We start from the raw sequence: 12,651 nt of genomic DNA on the forward strand, positions 1-12,651 counted from the left end.
TTCCGCTTTTTCTGCGACACGTGAACCTGTAGTTAAAATTCTCTCAGATCAAACAAAACATTTATTTTCTGAGAAATAGTTTCTAAAAAAATATGTACAATGAATAGGAAGTAATTTTAATAAAAATACAAAATATATTAAAGTATTAAAAAATGGTGAAATAAATTTAGTAAAGCGAAAGGTTGCCAACTTTTAAGATTAATTTGAAAACGCAAAAATTTCAGGTTTCGAATCATCAGCTTTACACTAAATCGTCACATTCTCTGGTATTCCTCTTCAAGCTGCAACAGAAGTTTATTTCTTTTAGGCATCAATAAGTAATGTTCGTCCTTTTGGAACTGAACGTGTATCTCATTATGAATTGCATCTGCAAGCACTTGCTTCTGATTGTCCCTATCTATGAGACCTATTTGAATGCCGTTTGATTTAATGAAGGATCTCTAACGACCTTTATGCCAGGATTTTTCACACGTTCACAGTTCTATCCAGATATGTTGCAACACTAGGCTCAATGCATTCAAGAACACTAGTGTAAATCTTGTGTTCCAACACGTAATACTTTTTGCCCACTAGGAATGTTCCTAAAGCGGTGAGAAAGGTTCGGACGCCGATTGCTCAGTTTAAGTGCTCGCGCAGTTTTAGCAATAAGTTTTCTACCATTTTGTTAGGATAAAAGCTAAAATAACTCGGTGAGGAGGAATTCGCTGTATTTAGTTATGTTCTGCAAATCCAGGTTTTTGATTACTTTTCTGGTTCTCGTTTAATTGGCTCTCATCGGGGCCGATCCACCCCCAACGGCCACTACCCGACCCCCACTAGTACCAGCTGAATCTTTTTCATCGTCTCTCTTACTATTTTGCACGGTGGTTGCTTCGCAACTTTTAGAGGACATTTAATTGTAATTGCTTTACATTGGATAAACTTGTAAGGGAGCCGATTGGTGGATGCCGGATTTTGTTATAGAGTAACACAATTAGATTGTTGGTTTTGAGAAGTTGAGGTAAGTCTCACACTTTGGAGCAATTGCCTTCTCAAAACTCATAGCGTTGCGTTTAACTACAGCCGTCTCTGCGGCCACATCGGGGAATATTTTACGATTTTTTGATGAACGAACTTTGAGATTTACGACCAGCTGCCCTTTGAGGCGTGCTGGCTTAACGATTCGTTTTCCGGACTTAGCGTATTGTTCAAAGTTGTCTTTGATTTTCATATTGGGTTTCTAAAGATCATGCAGGGCTGTCGAAGGGTCTCACCACAGCAGAGTCCTATTAGGAAAACCTTTGAGACATCCAATCCTAGTATTAAATCTTATGATTGATATGCTAATTTTTAGGTAACGTGAAGTTACATTTCAATTATTGGGTGGAGTTCAGTGGATTATCAATAGGTTACTAATTAATCGAAACACTTTGTATCAGTTATAAAGGGATTTTCGACTAATATAAAATTAAATTTTTCATGCGAATATTTAAATATTATTTCGCGCAACAAGCGAACAATGATTTCAATTAAGGGGAAAATCTTGACTGAAGACCACCGTGCGTCCTCGTCATCAAGATTAACAAGCTCAAAAGTTATGTTCTGTTCTTTTCTAATAACTCCGGTCTGACGCAGAGACGAATAGATTCGTCGAGATATGAATTTCTTCCGCCATTTTTCTTAACCTCACATTAGTAGTTTTTTAGAATTTAGCATAAAAAAAATTAATAAAAAGGCACATTAAAGGTAAATCAATAAGGAAAGTAAAAATATCAGATCTTAGCTAGGAACAGTACATGAATAACTACATTTTGATTTGAATTTACTACAAAAAAAAAGAAAGTCTTTATTTAAAAAAATGGATCCTGAGCGATACAACGAAGTGATCACTGTTATTCGGAATTTTAGAGGCTTAACTAAGAACTGTCTTAAGCTGTTGGAAGAGACCTTTCCCACGTAAGTATTGCTACCAAAGTACACTTTGAAACCTCTTCCCGAGTCATCTCAACTCATTTAAACTGGGCCCTTAACAATGTGTAACGAAGGTGCTGAAATAGTCAAGCGGAACATCAAATTTTCCCTTGCTAGACTTGGAACGTGACTATCATTAATTATGAGGTCAGATATTCAGAGAGTTAATCTATATCTAGTGTGTCACACACACACAGTAAATCTTGGTTGGAATGTCCACGTACATAAATTTGAAATGGAAGTAGGTACATATTATCTAGGTCTCTCGTAAGACTATGAAATTGCTAATCTACACTTTTCTCCGCATAAGTTTTCGAGTAATTGCATTTCTGTCACAATTAACAAAAGGAAAATATTCAGGGAAAGAGCAGCATTTGTTCATTAGCTCGTTGAAAAATTTTAATCTACATGAGAATGACCCCTATCAGTTAATTTTCAAGTTGAATTAATCTTTGATTGTTGATAACCAATCAGATAGATTAAAAATTTGGTTATAAGGATCGATCTGATCTAGATTTTCATTTCTGAAATGTATGGCCGAAAACAATAATTGGGTTAAAGGAATCATGATTTCCATTTTTCATTTTTTACCTTAAATGATATCAATTTCCTCATTTTTATGAAGACATCCTGTGTATTGCCCATTTTTAGATTCTATTTCAAATTTTAAGTAAGTGACTTTGTACATTTAAATCACAGAAAAACATTCGGTATAACATAATGAGAAGATATGACATTCGAGTAAAAAAAATGGAAAAATATATGATTTTGGGCATGTAGGATTGACAAAAATTGAAAAAAAAAATACGAAGGCAGTAGCAAAATCCTGGTTGCATTCACCTAGTAGAGCGATTGATTTGGAAAGTTTCCCTCAATATTCAGATGAGTTGAGGATGATTCAATGGTATAGTAAATTATTCAAATAGTGCTCAAATGTTTAAAAATGCGAATGTTTAGTGCAGAAGAACGTAAATGTAAGAAAAGTTGCGCACAAAAGCAATAGAGCGTCCAAGTAGAACTGGAAGGGGATGTATTCAACTATGCGTGTTGACCACTCGACGTGGCGACTTACTACTAACTTTTGGACATTTACATACAACCGCATTAAACGTTTTATATTCAATTGTGCAAAGTGTCCACAGAAACACGATCGTACAGATTCACTCGCAATTTTTGCCTACACACATCACCAACAGTACTTGAAAGATTGGTATATCATTTCATATTAATTCTTTTTTCTAGCATTAGCTCGGATACCCTTTACAGCATTCTAAATACCGAATTCCAACGAAAAATGCGCCACAATTTCGGCAAGACTCAGAATAACCGCAACAAATTCTGGACTATGTTCCGGAAAGGCATCGAGAGCAATCAAGGTCCAGGGGTGCTTGTAAACCTTGCGGAAGTTCACGACATCTCCCCTTGTTTACTTGCAAGATTAATTTTACAAAAGTACTTCGAAGACCAGGAGGATAAAAATGGTGAAAAGGAAAAGGAAACTTCGGTGAATATAAATCGATATTTGAAGAACACTTGTTTAATCCCTGATGTCGATTTAGCTTACGAAGTTTTTTTGGTAGGTTTATGTAATTCCATTAATGATGTTGTTTATAAAATTTCGTTCTTTAGTGCACGATATTCGATAATATATACAGCCCATTGGCAGATGCCATGAAAATGTAAGCATTCTTGTTGTTTGCGTTGATGAATTGTATTGACACTATTTAATACAGGTCGCTCGGCCAGCAGTATGAAATTCGTCTTCATAAAGAAGCAGTTGAGTTAAATCTTTCGTTTCGAGACGAGGAATATCTCAGAAAATTTGGTTACGATAAAACTCCGGATCTTAAACTGGAAGTTCCGATAGCTATTGACGGCTTTGTTATCAACTGGATCGAAAGTAAAGCTCTGTTCGCCAACGAAGAAGTTCATAGAGATTACATGAACAGTCAATATTTGAGTTATTGGAACCGGTAAGTGTTACTTTGTTTACTCAAATGCAGTAGTTTGCCTTTGTCTTTATAGCTTCGGTCCTGGTTTGGTAATTTATTGGTTCGGTTTCCTGAGAACAATAGCAGAGACGTCTGACAAGAGGTTTATTGTTAGGGATCATCTGCCTACAAATATTAGGAAAATTTTAGGAAATATATTTATCCAGATAGGTAATTATACTTTTAAACTAGTTGATCGCTGATAGCTTCGTAGGCATAAACAATATTATTAGGACATAATAAAATAACATTCCATTGTAATTAATTTATGTCTTTCCAATTTACCATTTTTTTATATGTATGTTTGATCCTGAAAGCTTTCTTCTCTAGTTTTCCCAATAGTGGTGAATAATATCAAATCTTTTAAAAAGATGCAATCCCCTAGCCACTCTCCATGTATTAAATTATATTCTTACGTTATCCTGATAGTGGTGACTTTCTGAACTGTGGATGGTGATTTTCCTAAATCATCTTACACGGTTTAAAAAGATGTAAATCCCCTTTCACCTTCTTTACGCATGTTAAATTTTTCAGTTAATGAGGGAATTTAAACGTTGAAACTGTGAAAAACTTTGAATTTCAGGCCACCGGGTGTGTCAAAAGTTGTTGAAGATAGGTAACACTGAAATCCTAGGAATTGCCCGCCGAATTTAGGTATTTAATAATATTTTAGTCTAATTTGAAATAAAAAACGTTGGCTCGGATTTATATTTAGTCAAAAAAGTACAAACGAAGCATGTATGATCGTTTAATCGAAGATATTTAGATCGTATTACATGTTCATTGATTTTGTTCATCAAAATTTATAGAAAAAATTTCTTGAAACAATGCAAGGCTACACGGGGATGAATTTATTTATCCATGCTTAAATTTAGGGATTTTCTCAATTTCTGACCATCTCAAAAATTCAAGTAAGAAAAAGGCTTTCCATCTAGAAAATCTGAATGCCGCATCGTTTTTTTTTATAGAATTTAAATTCCTTTATGGCAAATGAAACGCAGTAATCTATGGCGACGAAATAAGACTAAGTAAGATCACCGTGACCTTTTACATATCATATACATATGTCGATTGTGCTTTAATGACAGAATGGCATCGTAGGAGCACTAATACATGGCGGCCTTCCAATCAAGCCATTTCTGCACAAGTGTGACTTCGCCCAATAGATGTCTAGAAATTGGTGATTTCACACCAATATATCTTTTTCCTTTGGTTGATGGTTTTAGACCGGTAATTGTCACTACAAAACACGTCCTTTTAACCGTTAAACCGAACTGGCATGACTGAGATCCAGTTGAATCTAAACGTTCGGTCTAAACACAATCGGAAGTTATATTCAAAAATGTGACAGATGATCAAAGAAATATATATTAAATTTGTAGCTTAAACTTCTGGCCAGAATTTTTATAACCAGAGAATTAGGACCTAGGGGTTGGTGAACCTGTTGATAGGTGGGATTCTGTTTCACGACCACTGGATTCTTTGGGACACAACGATATTTTGTTGTAAAATCTTGCCCAAAAATGGCCGTAACAGGGTATTTTCGGTCAAGAGTTGTTTTGTAGTTGATGGACAAAGAATTCCTTTTTTGCGTACCTAAACGGTGTATAATGAACCACTGTGACTGCGAAAACTCGCTCCAAAATTACCTAGGCACATCATGTCACACAAGGTTATTTCATTTTAAAGGTATTTAAAAATTTGTTACTAAGACAGTTAGGAAATAGCGCTTGAAGCTGTGAGAATTAATTCAAAAAAGATTATGATAACAATATTGCAAACCAAGACTTCGTTTTTGTTTGTCATTCATATTTTGTTCGAACAACGAAGATGGCAGATATATTTCCTCACTATGTAATTACGCTGTATCGTAAAAAGGTTCTCAAAATTGGTAATAAGAACCACTTTTTTCGACAACTTGTTTTCACGTGAAAACATGATTTGAAATTGTCGTATGATTCAAAATTATATGATTTTTGAATGATATTTATATCAAAATTTTAATGTCAAGATTACAAGTTGGTCTAGAACTGTTAAAAGGTACTGAAAGAATTGAAACTTTGTTACAATACTTCAACGTCCGGGTTTTCTGCATCAACACCTCACCATACAACATTAAACCGTTTTATATCCGTTTTCATTGTAAAGGGCTCGTTGTGATACAGCTTTGCAGCCATAAATTGATTCATTACGGTTCTAGTACATTAAAGCAGGTGAAAAAATCCTGGTAGAATAAAGCAGGTAACTTACGTGTTTACTGTAGATCTAACAATGGGTGAACATGAACCTTTTATTAACCTTATATTACGTACTTATTGTATGAAGTGTAACATTTCACCTGAAATATCGAAATATCTCGATTATTACGTATCCTGTAGAGGTATTTTTAGTATCGAGATTTAATCACTTTGTGGGGGAAACGTATTGGTGTTAAGGTGGACTTTCCCCGTGTGAGCGGGCTGGAAGTTAACTTTTTAATTTCAAATGGTAACCCCTTCTTTTACAAATTTGAATTCGACTAAAAATTTTAAAAAATCGTCCGAAACATTGTTTCGGTTAATGCTAGAAAACACTATAATTAACGAAATTCAAATTATATTTTAAATCTCTATTTTAACTTTAAAAAAAGTTTTTTTGGCAATAAAGGTGACAACTAAATAACAACGTAAACAAATAAAACATTTATTTTTAAACATTATGTTGTTAATACTGCTTCACAATAGAGTATATAACCGTAGAAGAGAGAATCGAAATGGATTTGATATAAAAAGAAACTAGTAAGCATTTAGATAATGCTGTCAATCTCTACTATCAGAGTTTTTCTGAGAGACTACGATATCGGTCTTTTTTCCGTTGTAAGATTAAAAAATGTACTAATGAGGAAACTGTAAATCAGAAGAATAGAGCCCGTCTATTTACTTAATCGCAATTTTAACGGTAGATAGATCAGTAGATCTGTTCCGGTGAGTTCGCCTTCTAAATCTCCAGATTTTACTCCGCTTGATTTCTGTTTGTAGGGATATTTCAATGATCAGGTTTATAAAAAATACCAATGACACGTGAGTATATAATTTTGCGAATTATGCAGGCTTGTGTCAATATTCCTGAAGGCACTTCGCAGATGCGAAGAGGTCTTTAAAACACGGATAAATAAGTGCGTTAAGGGGGGAATACAGTTTCGGGCATTTACTTTAAAACGGAAACTAGACAAAATTTCCCGCTATCGTTAGTTCTAAAACAGATATCATCAAACCTTTCGGTAACTCATAAGCGAAAGAGAAATTAAATTTCGTCAATGACGGTACTTTCTAGCATGAATTGAAAATAGTTTGAGGCGTACTATGCGCATCTGTAAAAAAATGGACGTTGTCATTTGGAAATAAAAAATTAACCCCCACTTCGTCCACACGGGGAGTGGAGGGGAATCAACTTTAGCACCAATACGTTTTCCCCTCGGAGTGATTAAAATTTGATACCAAACATTTCTTTACAGGATATCCAGTATACGAAGTATTTCGACACTTCAGGTTAAATGTTACATACTGTATAAATAACCATTATACATTGTATCTGTCAAGTAACGAGTACTCCCAAGCTTATAATTCTCTACTTAAATAAGGTTAATTGGAGACTCAAGCGTGAGTTGAATGCTTTAGATCTTAATAAGTGTACGTAGGTGTTAACAAATTAATCTTAAATGGTTGTTAACCAGGCTGATTGTAATACATCGTATTTGGGCCTATCATGTGAAACACGCATACTTAAGCTAAATGTTAAGATTGTAGGTGGCGTCTTGCTGTGGAGCTGCGTACAATTTCAACAAATTTTATGATTTTTAATAGATTGCTGTTTACTCAATCCAAAAAGCCAAGAATTTGTGGATAAATTGTAACATTAATTCTAAGCGAAGGGACTTCCTTTTGCGCTTTAATATGTGAGCTCGTAGTCCCAGTTTCGTTTGCTCTATTTGGTAAGGGTAGTATGAGTCAAGTGTCGGTAATATTATTCGACAACAATAAGTGCTACCTATTAGCCCTAAAAGCATAGAATTTCTGGAATAATTATTCGTGACAATAATCTAGAATGTACGAATTATCCAGAATATATTGCGCTTAAACCCTGCTTTATCCATTCAGGTAAGGTATCGTTAAGAAGTATTTTTTTTACTTTTTGAGACCACTTCACTTCACATAGATTTAGTTATTCCTTGATGTTGCTGTAAGAAAGCGAATGGCGTTTCGTCTTCCTAGTCTAGTTTTTAATTGTTTCATCCTTTCATTGCGTTGCAGAGCTTTCAATAAGTAGTAGGTATTTAGGCAGTTGTGCTTGGCAGCTTTGAATGTTGTGAGAACCTGCTTTCTTATTTTCAATTTTATGATTAGCTGTAGGCCGTAGATACGCTTACGTGTATTTACGCATAAACATGTTTTCTTAAGGTTAACTTTAACGATACGTATTCTACAAACTGTAGCATGCATATGAACATGTGTAACTATTTAATAGTAGGCTAACGATACGTTGTATGTAATCTATAAACCAGGCTTAATGCACATGCATTTAACTTCGACTTTGTTTGCTCTTTTTCGATCCGGTTATTCCATGCACTTCATAATAGTAATATTTGCAGATCTATTGATAAGATTTGCAGGTAATAAAGAAGGATAAATAAATAACAATGTAGGCAGCATTACATGTTAAATAACGTGAACACCATCGGGTCACGGCTGAAGTAACTAATGTGTGATCCACGTGAGAGTGAAATTGTGAAGGCGATAGTAACTGATCAAATTGTCGATATATTATTTTCAGATTGTCAGCTTTATGAACTCGTGTGGAATTTGATCCTAATTGTGTTTATAATTTGCTCTATTTAATTATAGGACTCGTATACAGTGCAAGAAAGAGGTTTGGCCAAATAGCGTATTCCATACTTTCAGGTAATTACTTTTCAATTTGGTTGATGTAAAATTTTATTCGGACTCGCGATTGAACTGGGGACGAGGCGATGGTAAAAATAATATTATGTATTGGAGTGATTATAACTATTTTAACGACATGGGGGAATTTGTTAAAAAATTAAATGGGTTTATTTCAGTCATTTAACTGAGTTAATTTTCGCTAACGCGTCTTGATTTGAAATTCTGATAAAAAATTTTATCAAAAATTATGTGTTTCCATTAAAACCAGTTTTAGGATAAAAAGCTTATTCCAAATTCTTTATTAGGGATGAAGGTGTCTCCCAATTCATAACTTACTTGGAATTACAAGTAAACGATTAGATTCTGAAAAGGAAATACTTTCTTTAAAGAATGAGTTTGGATGTTTCTATATCATCCACAAGTCATAACCAGCCTATCCTTAAAGCTTCAATTGAAACACTAGGGTACCTTTAGAATAATAGTTTTTTATGCCATTAAAGTTTTTCGATATATGGTACATACAGTGTGACCCATTTGTTGTGGGGCCAGTCTGTAAAAAGTTTATTGATGGTCCGATCTAGGCCGGATTTACAAAATTTTAATGAAAAATCTTGACTAATAAGGCCTTCGTAGAAGAGTTAAAAATGCACACCGGGTACTTACTTACATCTTCCTATACTTTCTCTGGTATATTAAGGTCCAAACCGGCCATTCTACTAATGCTATTTCGGGGATCGTCGTTGAAATATTGCAAAATTTCGTTGTTAGAGAAAGTCCACGACGTCCATTTTGCCTCGTTACTTCGACTTCCCGGTCTACCTGGATGTACGATGCTGAATCCTGCATTCTGCCGCAGCTTCTGCTGCCGGGCGCACGCACGTTATCACCAACAAGACGAACAATTTCTGTTTTGCCTTTTTCACTTGAATTTTCCACAATTATCACGATTAATAGTTCAATTTGTATTAAGAACGAACAAGTTCTAATGTCGATGTTGACGTTTGTTGCGTTTGTTTGACAGCTAAACACTTCACTTGTTCTCCATAGCCGACTACGGATTTTTCAAGATAAATATGTACTGAGCGTGCACTATTAATTCTTCCGCAAAATCGTTATTACTCAAGATTTTTCGTTAAAATTTTGTACAAGCCCGTTTTGAGGGGTGGCCAATCCAGTGGAGTGCACAGATTTTTTCTAAAAAAAATCGCTAATGTGGTTTATTAAAATTTTGCTCCTAGAAACTGTCATAGTAGGCCTTGGATTTTATGCCAATCAGGCCATTTTGGATGAGAATGCGCAGTCCATCAAACTCCATAATTAAAAAAACATTCTGGCTAAATCGCACAATCAACGAACTTTCAACAGACTGACCCCAAAACAAATGGGTCACACTGTATGTCTCCCGTTATACAGGATGGCCTCTTCACAATCGTGGATATTTAAGTTACCCCCGATTTTTCTCTGTGGAAAACTGTAATTTTCTGGAACTTTGACTGATACGAGCATACTTTCTATGGTTAACAATAAAAGTAGGCACCTATTACTTTATAATCGAATTGTGAACTATGGACAAATAGTCCCACGTGCTGCCGTAAGGTTCCAGTTATCTATTCAACGTGCAAAAATGTGATATTTCAACAATCAAAATAAATATTTTAATAACCACATCCACCGCATATCATTGCAACTATGGAAGGTTCAAATAATAATTATTACATATTTACGTATAGCAATAAACGAATTTGTCAATTTGGGGGCGCTTAGGAAAAATCCTCAGGGAGCGCAAGAATAGGTAGACAGGGATTTCAATCTGCCATATTTTAATGGGGCGAGTTTAAGATACAGGGTGATCAAATTTAGAGATAAGCGTCAAATTTGGGGGTAAATTTATACGGGGTGTCCAAAAATTGTTACACAATAAGAAAACTTACCATTTAGAAGTTTTTAAACGGGATGAAAGTTTTTGTTTGGTGTATCACTGAATGGATTATTTCGCATTATAAAAAAAATTGAACGAAGAAGACCTTCCTCGCTCAGAAAAGAACGTCTCTGTGAAATTTTACAGGGGCCTTAAAAATGTCTAAAAAATTGAAAGGACGTTTGACGATAAATTCGAAATTAAATTTAGAATTTTTAGCGTTAGTGCTGAAGTAGCTATAACCAACATGGAGTAAATGCGGATCTTGCGAATTTGTCCATTCTATATATTCCCTATACTCCAAGAAAGTTCGATGCGGTGCAAATAGGAATGCCTCGCTAGTCTAACTACTTAATTATGAATAATAAATAAAGTCTAGTAAAAAGTAGTTAAATATATGCATGTTGATCTTCTTGCTTATGCATATTAATTTGTGCATTGCTTATGTATCTTATACTGAGGATGCTGAAGAAGTAGAAAGATATGTTTACGGTTACGTTGAAATGAAAAAAGAAATGGAGCTCTTGAACAAGTGGGATGAAAGGTGCGAGTTTCGGGTTCGAATATCTTTTTAATACTTAAGATTAGAAGGTAGGTATCACCAGTTCATGTCGGAACATTGGAATTGTGCAGGTGGTAGATGGACCGCACAAAGTTTAATTTGCTTCTGGTAAAGGCCAATGAAATGCGTTGAGAGACCAGCGACTGAAGTGGACGGAGTCAGACCAGATCCACTGGCCACGTTGTATCGTTTCAGAGTTTTTACAGATACAAGTTCTATGCGATGGATTAAATTAGTTTCGAATTTTTACTTATTTACGAATTATTGTACATTCCCCGTTATAGTTTAACTCGGTTACGTCACTAATGAATATAATCTGATTTCGCTAATATTTGTTTATGATCTTTTGGTGGGACTGAGAGTAAGCCATCAGTACTGGACGTAACTCCGAGACGAAACACAATAATATCGCTAACGAAAAATTTCGATTTTAACGCGCAGAGTTATTGTGTTTTTTTCCTTTTATTTACATTACTGATTTTTGCTGTGATGTAAAAAAAATCATCTCCAAATTGATTGATACTAATCTAAATATGATAAGAGGAGACGTCGGCCGGATTGACTCCACCCATTTTGTTGTTGGTCTTTCTCGGCGGCACATTAAATCTTGTGCGGTCCTTCTCCCATTTGCACAATTTCTATGTTCCGACTTGAACTGGTTCCGCCCATTTGCTAAATTTTCGGATGTGAAAAGGTTTTTGGAGCTCGGAATAGGATCCATAAATGTTGTACGTGATGAAGAACAATGGAAATAGAACTGGAAAAAAAAATTTAGTTCGTTACATATAAGAGATAACTGAACGTAAATCGTTAGCAATGGGCGTTTCGAAAGGAGCTACAGATCTTTTTGAGGAGAGGAAAAGAGTTTGGGAAAGTGTAGAAAATAAACTACGAGTCAATTGACATGTAGTGCCCATATTATGTTTTGAGACTACCCGAATCGAATACTACAACACTTTTCCGGAAGCCCAGTTCTGGAAGCCGATGCCATGCGGGGTAGAGCTGAATTTTTTAACGGGATCATATATTCAGAGAAGACGATCTGATTAACTCTATAAAAAGTGTAACATCTTTTGTAGAGTTCATAATATAAAATCGAGAGAAAAGCGATGTAATTTTATTAACATTTTTAATAAGTTCTTCTAATCGTGTGAGAAGTACTCTTAGGTGATTTTTTTACGAACCAGCTCTTAACGACACCAGATATCTCGGGGGATGATATCGTGTTTCTCAAACCAATGACTAAAAAGCAACTAATATCATTTATATGCGCATATGTGTATACAGGGTGAGTCGGGAGGATCGTGCCAA

The 12,651-nt window shown here is 35.0% G+C and overlaps 1 protein-coding gene and 1 long non-coding RNA gene across 3 annotated transcripts in view; one reads left to right on the forward strand and one right to left on the reverse strand.

Moving 5' to 3' along the window:
* LOC136348106 (uncharacterized) overlaps window positions 1–12,651 on the reverse strand; it is an 87,884-nt gene that overhangs the window by 8,298 nt on the left and 66,935 nt on the right. The window lies entirely within an intron of this gene.
* On the forward strand, window positions 1,670–4,595 carry LOC136348104 (CDAN1-interacting nuclease 1). Its single transcript, XM_066298684.1, has 6 exons — window positions 1,670–1,935; window positions 3,193–3,526; window positions 3,580–3,629; window positions 3,684–3,923; window positions 3,976–4,112; window positions 4,525–4,595. Exons 1-6 carry the CDS (start codon window positions 1,838–1,840, stop codon window positions 4,593–4,595), a joined length of 930 nt encoding a protein of 309 aa, XP_066154781.1. The 5' UTR covers window positions 1,670–1,837.

This window comes from Euwallacea fornicatus, chromosome 31, assembly GCF_040115645.1.
Source record: "Euwallacea fornicatus isolate EFF26 chromosome 31, ASM4011564v1, whole genome shotgun sequence".
Classification (NCBI taxonomy): domain Eukaryota; kingdom Metazoa; phylum Arthropoda; class Insecta; order Coleoptera; family Curculionidae; genus Euwallacea; species Euwallacea fornicatus.

Excerpts from the sequence above, each read along its gene's own strand:
- LOC136348104 (XM_066298684.1), top strand. The coding sequence starts at position 1,838 with ATGGATCCTGAGCGATACAACGAAGTGATCACTGTTATTCGGAATTTT. Across the intron at positions 3,527-3,579 it reads TAGCTTACGAAGTTTTTTTG|TGCACGATATTCGATAATAT; the intron begins GTAGGTTTATGT and ends TTCGTTCTTTAG. Across the intron at positions 3,924-3,975 it reads TATTTGAGTTATTGGAACCG|CTTCGGTCCTGGTTTGGTAA; the intron begins GTAAGTGTTACT and ends TTGTCTTTATAG.